At 55.8% G+C, this 17240-nt stretch overlaps 1 protein-coding gene across 7 annotated transcripts; it reads left to right on the top strand.

Moving 5' to 3' along the window:
• Window positions 1-87: 87 nt before the first annotated feature.
• Window positions 88-16485, top strand: UBTF (upstream binding transcription factor). 7 transcript variants are annotated; one of them, XM_053570225.1, is made up of 21 exons: window positions 88-225; window positions 3114-3240; window positions 4725-4900; window positions 5458-5541; window positions 5639-5794; window positions 8082-8146; window positions 8391-8511; window positions 8861-8971; window positions 9304-9437; window positions 9562-9703; window positions 9946-9987; window positions 10110-10223; window positions 10310-10468; window positions 10809-10964; window positions 11049-11159; window positions 12343-12431; window positions 12526-12715; window positions 13660-13707; window positions 13808-13879; window positions 13958-14101; window positions 14195-16485. In XM_053570225.1, exons 2-21 carry the CDS (start codon window positions 3183-3185, stop codon window positions 14318-14320), a joined length of 2298 nt encoding a protein of 765 aa, XP_053426200.1. In that variant the 5' UTR covers window positions 88-225; window positions 3114-3182; the 3' UTR covers window positions 14321-16485. The 7 variants fall into 7 exon arrangements, with proteins under 7 accessions (XP_053426200.1, XP_053426202.1, XP_053426198.1 ...); XM_053570227.1 differs by lacking the exon at window positions 88-225 and adding an exon at window positions 551-687 and having other exon boundaries at window positions 10313-10468; XM_053570223.1 differs by lacking the exon at window positions 88-225 and adding an exon at window positions 551-687.
• Window positions 16486-17240: the final 755 nt, after the last annotated feature.

Raw genomic sequence — 17240 nt, 5'->3', positions numbered from 1 at the left:
GGCAGCGGGCTTGGCCGGAGAATGGAGGAGCCACCAAGCGACCGGCTGATTGGAAGAGAAACGCAGAGCGATGGAGGCGGGGGTAGGAGGACGATTTCTCTGCAGGGACTGGCAGCGGCGTACACGCCCGGGTCGGGCGCTGCAGAGCTTGGCTGGCTTTCAACCCGCGCTCGCCGGCTCCAGCCCCGCGCGCCCCCACCCCCAGCCCTCCCGGCGGCTCCGCAGGTGAGTGTGAGCTGGGGGCAGAAAGATCCAAAAGTATCAACACGCCTGCTTTGTTTTAAAAAAAAAAAAAAAAAGACGGAAAACATTTTTGTTTTTCTTTTTTTTTTTTTTTTATTTTCGTGCAGCCCCTAGAGCGGTGGGAGGGAAGGGGTGAGGCTGAGCCGCCTGGAGGAGGCGGAGGGGCCAGGCGAAGCCGGGGTGGCCCGGGAGGCGGCGGCGCCGAGGCGGCTCTGACGGGCGAGCGCTCGGAGCGGCGCTGCGCTGCGCCGAGGCGGGCGGGCGGAGCGGGGCGGGCGGAGCGCGGCGCGTGGGGCTCGCCATTAGCCGTCGCTCCGCTTCGCCATCTCGGGCTTTGTCTGGCTACTGGCCGCTCCGGCGTCGGCTGCGGCGGAGCGGCGGCTCGGCTCTTCGGCCCGCCGCGCTCCCAGGTGCCCTCGGCCTCCGCTCCCATCCACACGCTCGGTAAGTGAGCCCCGAAGCCGCAGATTTCGGGGGAGAAGGGTTGCTGCGAGTAGTGGCTGAGCGATCTCCATGCGCCCGGGCAGGCCTGGGGAGCCATGCCGGGCTGGATTGAACCGGCTCCCAGAGCAGCAACTCCGCTGGAGCCCGTGGCTCCCTCACCGTTCCCGGAGTGTTAAGAACCAAAGGTTTTGGAGGGAGAATAGGGGTGACTTTTCCCCCCAAAATTTCGTGAATGCTGTTCGGTAGCGCGGGGACCGCGAAGTAGGCGCCAAAGCCTGGCGCGGCAATCGGCGTGCGTGCGCCCCAAGCCCATGGCTACGTTCCGGGGGATGGGGGTGGGCGCCGACTGCCCGCTCCGAGAGGTGGGTGAGAGGAGCGAGTGAGAGCTGGGCTGAAAGCCCGTCTCAGAGCTAAGAGGACCTAGGGCAGAGCTCTGGAGCAGGTCTGCGAGCACCCCCCGAGTCTCTTCGGCCGCCTGGGGGCCCTCCGGGCACTCTCTCCTCCACCGCGCCTCGGCCCACCCTCCCTCTCCGGCGGAGCCTGCTAGTTCTCTCGCGGGTCTGGCGAGGTCGCTCTCGGCGCCCGCCCGCCTCGGCTCCGAGCCCCGCCGCCATCCGGGCGGCTGCTTGTCTCCCTGCCCCGGCCCCCCCTCTCCCCGGCGGCAGCAGAGGCAGCAGCAACAGCCGCTGCCGCTGCCGCTGCCGCCACCACCACTACCACCACCACCACCACCCCCCTCCCCTCCTTCCTTCCCTCCGCCTCGGCCGCCCGGGTCCCCACAGCTCCCGCCCCTCCTCCCAGCTGCCCCCCGCGGAGCCCGCCCGGGCAGGCTGTGGGAGGGAGCGGAGCCGGCGAGGCGGGCGGGCTGGCGCTCACTCCCCGGGGGTCGGTGTGCGCTCTACGGGGAAGGACGCGCTCGCTGCCCCGCTTCTCCCGCCCCCCCTCCCGCTCCTCCTCCTCCCTTCTCCCTCCTCCTCCCCGCTCCGGCGGCGGAGGCTGCGGCGGCGGCGGGGGGTGTGCGAGCTGAGGCCGGGGCCGGCGGCGGGCGGGCTGCCTGCAGGCGGAGGGCGCTGTGCTTTGTGCTTTTCGCCGCGAGGAGCAGCAGGCAGCAGCCACAGCCGCCGCCGCCGCCACAGCAGCAGCAGCCGCCGCCCCAGCGCCGCCGCCTCGCCCGGAGGAGGAGCCGCTGCCGCCGCGGGAGGGAGCTGCGGCTGTGCCCGGCCGAGCGGGGGAGGGCGCCGCCGCTCAGAGCCGGGGAGGGAGCCACCAGAGCGGGAAGCCTGGAGGCCGCGCTGCGCTGGGTAACCGAGGCGGCCGAGGACGGGCGCTGGGGTCGGGGCCGGAAGGCAGGGAGCCAACAACGGGTGCAGCGGACACCCAGGACAACCTCCGACCAGGGAACTGGGCGCAAACGGACCAGGGAACTGGGGAAGACACCGAGAGCCGGGGGAGGGGAAGGCAGGAAGCAAGGCCCGAGCTGAGCCCAGGCTGCAAGCTGAGAAGCCCGCGCTTCTCCGAGCCGGCAGGCGCAGTTCTCGCCGGCCGCTGGAGGGGGCGGCGGGGCCGGTGAGCGCTGCGCCCCCGCCTCCCAGCCGCTGTCCTCCCGCCCTCTCCTTGGCTCGGCTCCCCGGAGGCCGGGGCGGGGGCGCCGGCGGGGCTGGGCCGCAGGCTCGGGGGAGGAGGCGGCCGTTCCCGCCGCGGTCGCGCCTGTGCGCCGGGCTGCTCCGTGCGCGTCGGGGTGGCTGGGCGGTGGAGGAGCCGCTGGCCAGGGTGGGTGGTTCGGGGGCAGGGGGCAGGCGAGGCCGCTTCTCCTCGGCTGCTCGCCCGCCTGGACGGGCAGGGACGGCGGTGGGAACCCGGGAGGGGGGAGCGGCGGGAATCCGGATCCGGTCCCCGGGGGCGGTGCGGCCGCTGCGCTCCGGGGCTGGCGGCGGCTGCGCTGCGTCCGGGTCCCCGCCGGGTTGCGGAGGCGGGGGGAACCGGCCGGGGGGAGGCGGGAGGAGGAGACTGGGGCGCGTGCCCGCTTCCGTGGCCGCGCGCGCCCTTTACCCGCCCTTCCTCTTCCCCCGCCCTACAGCCTGGGGCCTCCCCAGGGCGGGCGCTCAGAGGAGGAGGAGTTTTTTTTTTTTTTTTTTTTTGGGCCAGGGTGGGGGAAGGAGGGCGGAGGGCGGGCGCTCGCTGCACGCGGGTGCTGGGAGCAGGCTCTCGCGTGGGCAGGGGAGGACGCATGCCGCGGAGCCCGGTTGCAGGGGCTGGTGGAGGGGGTTAAAAAGAAGAGTGCACTCCCGTACCACTGACCCATTAAGTCTAAAGGGTCTTGGCTGGGTCCCTCAGAGAGTGTGGACCTGTGCCCCCCTCCCATTTGGGAGGGGGGGATAGAAAGTCCCTTCTCCTCCTGCCTGAGTGGAGACTGGTATGTCTTTTAGAGAGTGAGGAAGCTTTGACCCCGGGTTGCCCGGCCAACACGACCCAGAAGGTGGCTGAACAGCTGGAGGATGAACGGAGAAGCCGACTGCCCCACAGACCTGGAAATGGCCGCCCCCAAAGGCCAAGGTAGGGACCCCACCTCCAACCCTCTTAAACTTAAATTCTCTTTCCCACGTGGCTGTCTGTAGGGCTCACTACCCTTCTAAAAAGGGTTTCTCCAGTCTGCATTCTGTGAATCAGGGTTAGCAGGTGTCTGGAGTGTTTATGAGTCAAGCATCCCTCACACTTTGGCTAAATCCAAATTATTTGGCCTGGAGCCGTTCCCCTCTCCTTCATGTTAGAGGAGGATGAAGGGAGCTTGTGTGATCTTCCTTCTGGGGTTCCCAGTGAGTCTCAAGCCCAGAGTGTCCCAGCCCAGAGTCCTGGAATGAGGAGGAAGAATGAGTGTGGAGGGAAGAGGGGAGTTAAGAAGGCTTCTCAGGCTTCTTGTTATTAAGATGACAAGGCTTTTGTAGAGGCTAATGGAGAGGAAGGGTATTGTGGTGGTTTGAGGCCCCAAGCCATGGGATGTATATGAACTAGATCCCTACCTCATTCAGCAGGGATCCAGTCTCTGGGGGGGGAGCGGAGAGGGGGAGTGATGTGTAGGATGAAGCTAAGCATCTGGCAATGCTCGTGGCACATTGAGGGGAGAGGGGATTATAGGTCCATGTGACCCACTCTGCAGAAACCCTGGCCCAGGCTACCAATGCAAATGAAAATGAAGAGCCTGTTTGACTTTTGTCCTTAGATAGATATTCTCCCAGGTCATCTTCCAGGGCAGCCACCCTTCAGAGAGGCATAGAGCTCTCAGGGGCTGCATTTCAGTGGCTGAAAATGGGGGATCCAGCCCCCCTTTTCCACTTCCCCAAGGAGGTGGACTGAGTAGTCAACTTGTAATTCTGCAACAGGGCCCTGAGAGCCATGCCCACCTGCGTGCCTGGTCTCAGAGCTGCCCTATATGGTTCTTCCATATCCATCCATTTTTCCTTATGTGCCGGAAATTCTCCTTTGGCCTACCTTGAGGGATTGGGAGAGGAAGGTATCTCTAATATTGGTTTCCAGCTGTGCTGGAAAGAGATATACATGGGTTTTCCTTACTGCCCATATGGCATCCTCAGTCCTTGCACATTTTAGGGTATCGGCTTAAAACATAGACTTGAACTTGGCAACACATTTAGATATGTACGCTTCCCTGCTTCCCTCCCTCTCTAAAAAGCTAGCTGCTTTCTCACAAGATCCCAAATCACTATATCTTTTTTACCACTCTTACCCTTCCCCTTTAGTAAATAACAAGCAGCCTGTGGCAGTCTGGCATGTTAGAAATGATAAGAACTTTGAAGTAAGCCAGACCTAGGTTTGAGCCTGGCTTTGTAGGTATGACAGTGGATGGATTGGTGTCTGAGATAGCCATAGTTGCCTTAGGGCAGAGCCATGTCTTGTCTTTGCCTTCACATGGAAGCAACCAAGGATGGGGATGCTCTGGGGAGAAAATGTTGAGCACTTATGGACTTGGGGATAGATGGGAGGGTAGCATGAGCCAGGTGTGATGGCCTCTTACTGCTCTCCAGACCGTTGGTCCCAGGAAGACATGCTGACTTTGCTGGAATGCATGAAGAACAATCTTCCATCTAATGACAGCTCCAAGTTCAAAACCACCGAATCGCATATGGACTGGGAAAAAGTAGCATTTAAAGATTTTTCTGGAGACATGTGCAAGCTCAAATGGGTGGAAATTTCTAATGAGGTAACTGATCCCCTCTTAACTCACACATATACATATCTATGCATGCCCTTTCCTTGAACTTCCTGGCAAGGGAAGTGAAACAAGCATGTAAACAGGAAAGAAAAAGACCAAGAGAGGTGTTCATGTGGCCACCTGTTAGGTCTCTACTTTGTATATTTTGGGAGGTAACACAGATGACAGCATTGGCCACCATAACTGAGTTCTCAGTTCTGCCACTTTCTATTTGGGTGACCTTGAATACTTACCTTCTTGGGGCTTCTATTGTCTGAGCTGATTTGGGACTGAATGAGGTGCTTCATGGACAACCATGTTGAGGTCAGGCATGTACCTTGTCATTACCCTTTGGTGTATACTAGCTTCCTGGGCCCCTGCTGGAGACACAGACCAGCACCTGGGCATTGGGGACCTGTGTTGTATGGTTCTTGGTCTCTGCTCTACCCCTTTGGTAAATTCAGTCTAGTAAAGAATAGAGACACATTGGGAAATGAGGTTAGCTTCTGTGTGGCATTTTCTTCTTCCCAGCTTCTCCTTCCATTTCCACTTACTTCTTCCTCCAGGTGAGGAAGTTCCGTACTTTGACAGAATTGATCCTTGATGCTCAGGAACATGTTAAAAATCCTTACAAAGGCAAAAAACTCAAGGTAAGTTACCAGAAGAAGGTGCATGATGGGTAGAGAAGGAATGGGACAAAGAATAGATAGTGTCTGACCTCCATTGTGTCCTTGTCCCTCTTTCCAGAAACACCCAGACTTCCCAAAGAAGCCCTTGACTCCTTATTTCCGCTTCTTCATGGAGAAGCGGGCCAAGTATGCAAAACTCCACCCTGAGATGAGCAACCTGGACCTGACCAAGATTCTGTCCAAGAAGTACAAGGAGCTTCCAGAGAAGAAGAAGGTGGGGGGAGGAGGGCTTAGGTAGGGGACAGGAAAAGTTAGGAGTAACTGGTGTGGTGTAGGTCAGTTCAAGGATAAGCCTTAGACAGAGGGACTTGGCTTCAAGGATGTGAGTTAGCACCGCAGAGCAGGTTCCTGGGCATCCACACCAGATCACCTCCCAGGCTCACACATGACCAGGCACAGGCACCATCATAGATGGGAAACCAGACCAACTTTTCCCCCAGAGACAACCCATAGCATTCTGTTTCATATAGCTCTTCCCTCATACTTGCATCCTTACTGCCTGCACAGTAATTCTTCACTCTCTGAACATTTCCATCTTGGTTTCATTTGATACTTGCAATGTCTTCATAAAGTTAACCCCAGGAAAAAGGGTTATTCAAATTTTGTGAGCAAAGAACCAAGTGTCCAGGTCATACAACTAATGATGCTAGAGCAGGACTTGGCCTTAGTTCCTGGGCTCTTCTCACTGCCATGCCCACGTGTTACATGGACTTCCTTCCCCACACACACATGTTCACCCAAGGACATGTGTCCCTCCTGGCCTCATGCTGTCCCCTGCAGAGGTGGGTGTAGAGCATTTTCCTGGACCATCAAAGGGCTTCAACCTTGGGCTAGAGGTTGCCCAAGCTTCTGGGCAGGGATGACACAGTCAAGCATAGAGTTCAGGAGTCCCTCCCAGAGACAGGAGTAAGATGGGTTAACGAAAGAGATAAACACAGAAGAGATGCTGGATGGCAAGACAGCCAGGGATGTTGTGAAAGACAAGAGAGACAAAACAAACAAACAAAAAAAAAAAAACACATCTTGGAGAGGAAACAAAGTTGTACACAGCTCTCAAAAGGTGGCACTGGCCACCACACTGTAAGTAACCCTTTACCTGGTCGGAATACTCTGGCTGCAGACACATGTTCTTGGTGCTATACCCCCAAAAGGAGCCAGCTTGCTTGGGTAAAACCAGCTGTCTGCACGACCATTGCCCATACCAAGCAGGGATATGAATTGCTGGACTCCATGGATGAGGTTGGACAGTTGACTATACATACAACACTCAAATACTCATGGGATGGGAGGGATAGGCCAAGGGTCTGAAAACCAGAGAAGGCCAGAAGAAACTGGGAGAGTGGACAAGGTGTTGGCTTGGGGGGACACAAGACTTGGGCCTGTTCTGACTTTCTCACTGAATCACTGTTTGTGGGGCGTTTGGTAAGTCACTTTCAGTTCCCTAGGCCTGGTCTTTATCTTAGTGTGGAGGGTGAACCAGATTGATTTGACTCTTAAAAACTGCTGTTTTATATGAGGAGGATTGAGATTGGGGTAGAAGAGGTTGGGCTCTGCTCCTGGTTTTCTGTGGGAACCAGAGGGCCAAATGCAGCTGACTCCCCGGACCTGGTGCCACTTCTGACTTGGGCAGGGGTTGGGGTCAGTCACCAAAGCCCCTGGCGCCTTCCTTGTGAACTTCCAAGGGAAAATGAGATAGACGCTAAGTGGGAGCCAGGAAAGGAGGTGATGAGAAAGGGGAAGAGACTGAAAAGGAGGCATGAGAGAGGATATTTAGAGGTATGAAATGTGCAGGGAGGGAGTCAGGTGGGGATGGGAAGGGAGAGTAAGACTGATAGAAGGAGCTGGGAGAGGGAAGTCAGGTGGCAGAAAAGAATGAGTGGGCTGAGGGAGGGAGGGCTGCAGGAGCCTAGAAGATAGGATTGGAGAGAGAGAGAAGGTGGTGATAGTCTCAGAATCGAAAAGAAATGGGAAGGGTAGCTGGAGACCCAGAAATTCAGGAGATAGGACACCATTTCTGTTGTAAGACTTCACTCTGCCTTCCCCTCAACACAGTCTTCCCTCATGCCTTCAAGTTTGGCCTGCCCCTGCCCTGTGGCCTGCCTCCAAGGAGGCAGACAGTATCAGTTGCCACAGTCAATGGGAAGGAGTGACAAGAACAAAGTCTACCCCTAACTCCTCACTGTGGGAGTCCCTTCCCTGACACTATTCATTGTGTTACTGTGGGTAATACCCTATCTTCCTTTTGGGACTCTCACTCTTAAAAGGAGAGAACAGGATGTAGGATTGAGTGTCTAGGAGACCTCTGTGCCTTGCCTTGTCTGGTTATAAGCCAACAGATCTGGTCTATGGCCCCAATCCCCCTGGAAGGCAGACTGCCATCTACTCTTGTATCATAGAGTGGGGGTAAAAGAGCTGGTACACAGAGCTTTGGGTACCTTTTATAGCTCAGGGTGAGGTAGGCCTGGGTCCTGGATGACCCCATCCCCTCCTCCCCCCCCCAGATGAAATATATTCAGGACTTCCAGAGGGAGAAACAGGAGTTCGAGCGAAACCTGGCCCGATTCAGGTAAGGCAGTGGAGCCCAGAGGAGGGCCACTGGGTGCTGGGTGTGGCAGGATAGGCTAACCCTGGCCAGAACCCAAGTTTGCCATCCATGGGGCATGGAAGATGGATAGGCCATGTGTGGACCCCAGTGCCTCATGCTCAGGGCCAGGAGCAGACAGGGAGGCTTAGTGGGGTGGGGGGGCAGCTAGCTTGGGTCTGTCCTGGTAGTGTTCCCTACTGACTCATGCTCCCCATGCCCTGGCTAGAGAGGATCACCCTGACCTAATTCAGAATGCCAAGAAGTCGGACATCCCTGAGAAGCCCAAAACCCCGCAACAGCTGTGGTACACCCATGAGAAGAAAGTGTATCTCAAAGTGCGGCCTGATGTGAGTGTCTGGCCAAGGGTGGGGGTAGAAGGTGAATGGTGGTAGCAAGGGGGGAGCCGCGCCAGGTTGGCCGGGCACGGTGCAGGGGAGCAGGAGAGGAGGCCCCCTCCCCAGGGGTGGGCTGCATGGACAGGGCCTGGGCCAGCTGGCGTGCGAGTGTGTGTGTGCGTGTATGATCCTGTCCCCCTTCACTCAGGCGGGATCCCCGCCTCTCTGCCTTCCCCTCCTGGCCCATGGGGGACACTGGTGTGACCTCCTGTGGCCTGAGGGGGCGGGGGCCTCTGTGCCCCCCTCCCCCCTCTCCCTGCCCCTGGCTGCCTGTGTGTGTCTGACGGCTTTTGGTTTGCAGGCCACTACGAAGGAGGTGAAGGACTCCCTGGGGAAGCAGTGGTCTCAGCTCTCGGACAAAAAGAGGCTGAAATGGATTCATAAGGCCCTGGAGCAGCGGAAGGAGTACGAGGTTAGGCTTCCGCTGCGCTCCTCCCCATCCGGCTCTTCACGAGCCTCTGCCCTTTGACTCCGTGGCCACCGCGCTCTGCTGGAGGCATCACTCCCATCCATCTATTGGGGGAGGGGCCTTTTGGGCCCCTCACCTCTTCCCCTACCTTACCTACCTCGCCCCCATGAGATCTCAGGCTAGGGCAGAGCAGGGCACCATGACTCGTGTGGCACACTGACACACATCCACCCCCAGCTTTGCTCCTTGTCCTTTCTCCCCAGCGGCTCTCCCCTTGACCCTTCCCTGGCTAATCCCCATACCCCGTTGCCCTCCACCTCTACCTCACTCTGCAGGAGATAATGCGGGACTATATCCAGAAGCACCCTGAACTGAACATCAGTGAGGAGGGTATCACCAAGTCCACCCTCACCAAAGCTGAACGCCAGCTCAAGGACAAGTTTGATGGGCGACCCACCAAGCCACCTCCGTGAGCGCTGCCCTGGGGTGGGTGGGCAAGTTGGCAGCTGGAGTGGTGGGCGGCTCTGCAGGTAAGGAAGCCTGCTGTCCTGCTTGCTCAAAGGCTGCATCTCCCTTCCTGTTGGCTCTGATAGGAACAGCTACTCACTGTACTGCGCAGAGCTCATGGCCAACATGAAGGATGTGCCCAGCACGGAGCGCATGGTGTTGTGCAGTCAGCAGTGGAAGCTGCTCTCCCAGAAAGAGAAGGATGCCTACCATAAGAAGTGCGACCAGGTGAGCTGTGGCAGGGCCCACCCTAGAGACCTTTGGGTGTATGAAGCATGAAGTCTGACCCCAGCTAGGGGTGGCATGTGTGCCTTGGGCACCTGCTTCCAACTCAGAGGCTAAGCCTCTGGCCCAGACCTTATTGTCTGCAGAGAGGCAGCTACAGCTGTGTCCAGACTCTGCCACCCTACTGAGATTATAGTCTCCTGAGTACTGTAGTCAGACTGAACCCGACTCCCCTTGCTTTCCAGAAAAAGAAAGACTATGAGGTGGAACTGCTCCGTTTTCTGGAGGTGAGTGTTCCTCTGGTGAGGCAGTGGGCAGAGAAGCCTGGGACTTGGCAGGCAGTGCCCTTAGGAGCCCCTGAGATGGCAGGATGCAGCTTGGCAACCTATGCTACTCTTCCCCTGACCAGAGCCTGCCCGAGGAGGAGCAACAGCGGGTCCTGGGGGAGGAGAAGATGCTGAATATCAACAAGAAGCAAGCCACCAGCCCGGCCTCTAAGAAGCCAACTCAGGAGGGGGGCAAGGTGAGCAGGGCCCCAGTGCGCAGGTGGGGGTGAGGAAGGAGGGGCTTCCAGCCACCCCTGTGGACCCCTGACCCTCTCTTCCCTAGCAGGGCGGCTCTGAGAAGCCTAAGCGCCCGGTGTCGGCCATGTTCATCTTCTCCGAGGAGAAGCGGCGACAGCTGCAGGAGGAGCGGCCTGAGCTCTCGGAGAGCGAGCTGACCCGCCTGCTGGCCCGAATGTGGAACGACTTGTCTGAGAAGAAGAAGGTCAGGCTTGCCTTGAAGAGCCCCTGGAGGCTGCGGGGGCCACTTCCTCCCCACAGGGCTGGTTGGGCCGCCCAACCCTGCCCTGGGTGCCCACGCGGTGCCTGAGCTCCAGATAGTGGGGCTGGGAGCCCAGAGAGCAGGAAGGCGGGAAGCTGTCAGCTGAGGGCTGCTGGCTCCCTGGGGAGCAGAGCCTTGGGCGGGGGCTGAGCCCCAGGCGGGAGACATCTGCACCAGCCCACGCCTTCAGGCCCCACCTTCCAGCCGGGGAGCCTCCGCGCTGGATGGGACGCGCGCGCCCTCTGTGGGTAGCCGGAAGGTTGACACCAGGCCATCCCCGCAGGCCAAGTACAAGGCCCGGGAGGCGGCGCTGAAGGCGCAGTCAGAGAGGAAGCCTGGCGCGGAACGCGAGGAGCGGGGCAAGCTGCCCGAGTCACCCAAGAGAGCTGAAGAGATCTGGCAGCAGAGTGTAATCGGCGACTACCTGGCCCGCTTCAAGGTGCCAGGGCGTGGGAAAACGGTTGTATCTGCAGCCTCCAACCCCAGGTGACTTTTCTCTCAGCTGATACCCGTCTCTCCCTAGAATGACCGGGTGAAAGCCTTGAAAGCCATGGAGATGACCTGGAATAATATGGAGAAGAAGGAGAAACTGATGTGGATAAAGAAGGCAGCCGAAGACCAAAAGCGATATGAGGTGGGAAGGTGCTTGGGGCCACCGACTCCATTTAAAATTTGGGGATTCTGGCCAGGCAAAGTGGCTCATGCCTATAATCCTAACACTCCGGTAGGCCCAGGTAGGTGCATTACTTGAGTTCAGGAGTTCCAGACCAGCCTGACAAGAGTAGGACCTCATCTCTACTAAAAATAAAAAAACTAGCCAGGTGTTGTGGTGGGTGGTAGTCCAATTACTCAGGAGGCTGAGACAAGAAGATTGCTTCAGCTCAAGAGTTAGAGGTTGCTATGAGCTATGATGCCATGGCACTCAATCCCAAGGTGACTGAATGAAACTGTCTCCCCCTCCCCCCCAAAAAAAAACCCCACCAAACTTGGGGTTTCCCTTTTGAGTGGAAAGCCCTCCTCACTGTGTGGAGCTCTGAGCCCGACGTCTCACCTTTAGTTATGTGATCCTGAACATCTTTTATCTTCCTTCTCTGTGTCTCAGTCTCTCATCAGTAAGATAGAAGTGACAACATTAATAGAGTTATGAGAGTCCTTTTAAATTGCAGGTCCTCCAGCCTGAGCAGCATAGTGAGATTGGCTGGGCCAGTCTCTAGGGGTGGCACACACACATAGTCCCAGCTACTTGGGAGGTTGTGGCAAGAGGATTACTTTAGTCCAGGAGTGTGAGTTTACAGTGAACTATGATGACACCACTGGCAAAAGAATAAGACTCTGGCTCGGCGCCTGTGGCTCAAGCAGCTAAGGCACCAACCACATATACCTGAGCTGGCAGGTTTGAATCCAGCCTGGGCCCGCCAAACAACAGTGATGGCTGCAACAAAAAATAGCTGGGCATTGTGGCAGACACCTGTAGTCCAAGCTACTTGGGAGGCGGAGGCAGGAGAATCGCTTGAGTTCAGGGGCTGGAGGTTGCTGTGAGCTGTGATGCCACAGCACTCTACCCAGGGTGACAGCTTGAGGCTCTGTCTCAAAAAAAAAAAAAAAAAAGAACAAGACTCTTTAAAAAAAAAAAATCCACAGGGCCTGACATAGATGTAAGTTCTTAGGAAGTTATGCCCTGGCTGTGCCTCACTCAGTTTCCCCTCTGTCATAGAAAAGCAGAGCCAACTAAAGTGCTAGTGGCATGGGGCAAGAGGCAGCAGTATTTCAGGGCTTGGGGTGGGGGATGAATGTGACCTTTCTGGGTTTCCCCACAGAGAGAGCTGAGTGAGATGCGGGCACCTCCAGCTGCTACAAACTCTTCCAAGAAGATGAAGTTCCAGGGAGAACCCAAGAAACCTCCCATGTGAGCCTGGGAGCTGGAGCCTACCCTGGGAATGGGGGCATCAGGGCTGCTCTCTTGGGATCCTGACTATCCCTGTACCATTCCTACCTCTCAGGAATGGTTACCAGAAGTTCTCCCAGGAGCTGCTGTCCAACGGGGAACTGAACCACCTGCCGCTGAAGGAGCGCATGGTGGAGATTGGCAGCCGCTGGCAGCGAATCTCCCAAAGTCAGAAGGAGCACTACAAAAAGCTGGCTGAGGAGCAACAAAAGCAGTACAAGGTGCACCTGGACCTCTGGGTCAAGGTGAGAGGGCAGGGGCCTTTGGAAAGAAGAGGGAAGTTGGTCCTCATTCATAATTTCATTCACTGCCTCAGCAGGCCTATAAATAACAGTTATTGTTACTCTTTCAAAGGTAAGGAAATCAAGGTTCAGGGAAGTTAAAGACCTTGCCTGAGGTCACAGAATAAGAAGGAAAACCCAGGCGGTGCTTGTGGTTCAGTGGGTAGGGCGCTGGCCCCATATGGCAAGGGTGGCGGGTTTGAACCCGGCCCGAGGCAAACTGCAACAAAAAAATAGCCGGGTGTTGTGGTGGGTGCCTGTAGTCCCAGCTACTTAGGAGGCTGAGGCAAGAGAATCACTGGAGCCCAAGAGTTTGAGGCTGCTGTGAGCTGTGATACCACATCACTCTACTGAGGGTAACATAGTGAGACTCTGTCTCAAAAAAAAGGAAAACCCAAATCACACTGCCTTTTTCCTCCCTCAAGCCAGGACCAGGAAGGATCCTGGCCTCTGAGCATCCCCTTTGTGCTCTAGTTGAACAGTCAGACCTATAAAGTGGGGAAAAACACCTGTGGCCTCCCCATCCACCCAGGCAGGTTGGTGGAGAGCCTCATTGCTTTACCAGTGCTCATGGGCTTGGTGTTGAAAAAGGGCTGATGATGCCAGGCTATGTGAGTCATCACAGGGGTACTTCTCTGAGGCAAGGAAGGCCCTGGAGTCTCCATTTGGGTAGAGCAACAGAAGGAACATGAAAACCCACAGTCTTAGTATAGGATTGCTTAAAAAGAAAGATTCAGAAACAGAAGTACTGTAGCTATGTTCTCAGATCCCAGGGGCTCTCTGCAGAAACTCAAAATCTGGGAAGCCTGGGAGGGGGAAGTATGAGGTGACGATGTGTCTACACTCAAGCTCGGTTGGCAGTAGTCTGGATAGTGTTCCAACCCTCACCTCCTCCTCTGTCTCCCCAGAGTCTGTCTCCCCAGGATCGTGCAGCATACAAAGAGTACATCTCAAATGTGAGTCTGGAAGCAAGACAGCAGTGGGGTGGGGGGCTCAGGGGATCTTGAGGGTCTAGGACTCAATGCTGCCCCTTTGTGTCCCCATCTTCCCCTGTAGAAACGTAAGAGTATGACCAAGCTCCGAGGCCCAAACCCCAAGTCCAGCCGGACTACCCTACAGTCCAAGTCGGTGAGGAGCCCCTCCCAGATGGGGGGTGGGTGCCTAGAGTGGTAGGGCAGACCACTGATGTGCCTTCGTCCTTTCAAGGAGTCTGAGGAGGATGACGAAGAGGATGAGGACGACGAGGATGAGGATGAAGAAGAGGAAGATGATGAGAATGGGGACTCCTCTGAGGATGGTGGTGATTCCTCTGAGTCTAGCAGTGAAGATGAGAGCGAGGACGGAGATGAGGTAGGGCAGGTAGGGCACGGTGAGGGGGGAGGATTGAGTTTTAAAGGAGGGCCACCTAGTGACCCTACATCCTTTCTCATCCGCAACCACCAGAATGATGATGATGATGAGGACGAGGATGATGATGAAGATGACGATGAAGATGAAGACAACGAGTCAGAGGGCAGCAGCTCCAGCTCCTCCTCTTCAGGGGACTCCTCAGACTCTGACTCCAACTGAGGCTCAACCCACTCAGGGCAGCCACAGAGAGCCCAGGACCTCCCCTCCCCAACTGACCACCTTTGTTTCTCCCCCATGTTCTGCCCCCTGCCCCCCCCCCAACTTTCTTTCTTTCTTTTTTTTTTTTTTTTAAACAAAATATGGTGGGGGTAGGGGGCTAAAAGAGCCCAGGCCAGGACTCTGCAGCCTCAAAAGACATCAGCCCTCAGGGGGCCCTCCAGGGAGAGCAACCATCAGACTGAGCCAGGACTGGACAGGCCTGGTCCAACCCACCCACTTCTGCACTTACGGTTCCGGCATGGACAATGGACCGGGGAGTGGGGGGCAGGGTGGTTCCCAAAGAGTTCAATGAGGCTCTCTACACCTGCAGCTCAGCCCAAGGTGGGGTGGAGCTCGGGGAAGACCCCTTCCTTCCTAGAGGGGCTTGCTGCCTGGACCCCTGCATTGAAACTGGAGGCAGGGAAGAGGAGGGCAGGTGCTGTTGAGAAAACAGACACTGCTCTGATGGCCCTCTCTCCTGCCCCCTGCAGGAAGGAGCTGCCTGGACCCATTTGTGGGGGAGGGGGCAAAAGTGTTTTTTATATATGTGTATATATATTTTTTTTTTTAAGCTCTGAGCTGTCAACGAGACGTTTCCTACCGATCTCGGCTGCCGTCTCTGTTGTCATTTCTGGGAGAGGGAGGGCTTAGGGGGTAGGTTTGGAACTTTTTAAAAAATGGTCTTGACGCGTGTGGGGGAGAGTGAGTGAGTGTGTGTGTGTCCTGTACATAGCATGGGTGCACCTGTGGTGTGTGCAAGTGCGCATGTGTGGAAGGGGGTCTGTCCTGGAGCCCACTGCAGTTTTTGAGTCTGGAATAGAGTTCATGAGGGCCAGGGAGATGATGACCCTGGAGGGCCAGGATGACTGATGGGAACAGGCTGAAACTACCCCTTCTACATCCTCTGCTTTGCCCAGTTTCTGATTCTATTTGGAGGAGTGTATTGAAGCCATTCTCTCATGCTTCCTAGACCAGTTTCCCTCTGCCAGGGTCATATTCATCTGAGCTGTGCTGGTCTCTGTCTAGCAGGGGAGGTGAGGGGGGAAATGGTGTGAACTTTAAAGCTTCTATTTGGTGGGAAACCCCCCCTTCCCCCCCAGCTCACATGAGGGGTCTGCCTGGCCAACCTAGACTCATAACCTGAGCTTCAAGAAATGTGTTGGGGGCTCTTCACATCCCTCCTACCTTCCCCATATCCTCCAGCTGCCCTCTCTTCCCTTTGATTTCTCAGGTCTGCTCCCTCCTCCCCCAACCCCACAGCTGGAGAAGTCTGCAAAAGCTGCTTCTGCAGCTGTCTCTTAACTCTTCCCAGACATCTCAAATTTTTTGGTACCCTGATCCCTTGATTCTTAGTAAGCCAAGCCACCTTATCTCTGTGGACTTAATTTTTTTGTTGACTAAATTTAGGGGTTTCCTTTTTTGTTTTTATAATCATGTCAGTGACCTATTTAACTGGGGCTTTGTGCTTTTCCACCTTCCCCCTCTGAATGAAAGCCAAGGACTGGGGGAAGAGTGGGGACTCTGCCAAGGAGGCAGGGCAGAAAAGGTGAGGGCCCAAGCCCTAAGAAGGCTGGTGGGTCCCTCTCCCAAAGGAAGGCAGAGATGATCTCTGCTTTGCTTTGGACTGTGGTGCTGGGTGTGGGGAGTCACTCCCCACTCCTACTCCCCTTCCTTTGTCCTGATCCTGGAATTAGGTACAGAGGTCCTATTTCTTCCTGAGAGCCCCTGCAAAGAACCCCACTTTCTTGTTTGCCCCTAACTGTTGTGTTTTAGTGGAATGTGTTTTCATTTAAAAACAACTTTAAAAGGGGCACTCTTTTTTTTTTCCTGTTTTAAAAATTGAAAATTCTTACAGTACAAACAGGGTTGTAGGGGTAGGGGTGTTGGTGCTGTAAGAGGTCACTCTTGAGTGCATTTTGGCACTGGGATGGAATGGCTGGGGTGGGAGGACCCCCGTTCCCCCCCTTTTTTTTCTAATATTTAAGAGTGTTTTGTAGGTTTCAACAACAACCACAACTTGAATTTGTATCATGGGAGGTGGGAGGGAGTGGCTTAGAGTTGTCTGCCTAAGCTTAAGGCCAACTGTGGAGTTTTGTTTTCCCATTTTTTGTATAATAAAGTGAAAAGCAAAGGTTTGACTGCGTCTGGTTACTAGAATCAATGCAGGTGGGGGCAGGGGTGACCTAACAGATTTGATGTGAAAAGACCCTTGAAACCATCTTGTTCTTTCCTTCTAGAACTATCTTCCTTTTCCCTAAAGATCCCACAGGCAACCTACCCTCACATTCTTCTACTGTTCTTACACTTTCTCAATTCAGTTTGTTCACCTTGGGTTGTCAGACCACTCACTAAAGATTGCAAAGTTGGAGAACAAATACATTTTTACCCAAAGGCATTTCCTTAGGGAACTGAAGGGGATGAACTCTTAGAGTTAACTCCTAGTGTAAGAGGCTTGTCATGGGAAGTCCGGTGGGGGTGGAGTGGGGAGTGCCCCTCACTCTGAGCCCTCAGCTCTGTCCAGGGTTAGGGATGACTTTCCTAACTCCACCCAGGTCTCTGATGGGAAGCAGGCTGGGCCACAATGACTTGATCTCTGTGGGTAAGGAAGACAAAGACTCCTCTGCCCAGACTTTGGCTGGGTTCCTGGAACTATGAAGGAGTAAAGACCCAGGTCCTGTCCAAGAGCTCTCCCTCAACATCCACCCCCTCCTGTTCCTGCTCAAATTTCTAAAAAGCTTGATGCCCTTCGTGGTCTCCCATTTCCTTACCTCCTACTCAGCATTCCTCTGAGGCTCCTCTCCCAGGGCATCAACATACTCATCATTACATCCAGTGGACACTGTCTCTTGTCTTCTGCTGGCATCACCTCTTCATTTTATCC

The sequence above is a fragment of the Nycticebus coucang genome, chromosome 18 (genome assembly GCF_027406575.1).
Source record: "Nycticebus coucang isolate mNycCou1 chromosome 18, mNycCou1.pri, whole genome shotgun sequence".
Taxonomy (NCBI): Eukaryota; Metazoa; Chordata; class Mammalia; order Primates; family Lorisidae; genus Nycticebus; species Nycticebus coucang.
This window is presented reverse-complemented; position numbering and strand designations above follow the sequence as displayed.

Excerpts from the sequence above, each read along its gene's own strand:
- UBTF (XM_053570225.1), top strand. The coding sequence starts at position 3,183 with ATGAACGGAGAAGCCGACTGCCCCACAGACCTGGAAATGGCCGCCCCC. Across the intron at positions 9,704-9,945 it reads ACCATAAGAAGTGCGACCAG|AAAAAGAAAGACTATGAGGT; the intron begins GTGAGCTGTGGC and ends CTTGCTTTCCAG. Across the intron at positions 10,224-10,309 it reads CAACTCAGGAGGGGGGCAAG|CAGGGCGGCTCTGAGAAGCC; the intron begins GTGAGCAGGGCC and ends TCTCTTCCCTAG.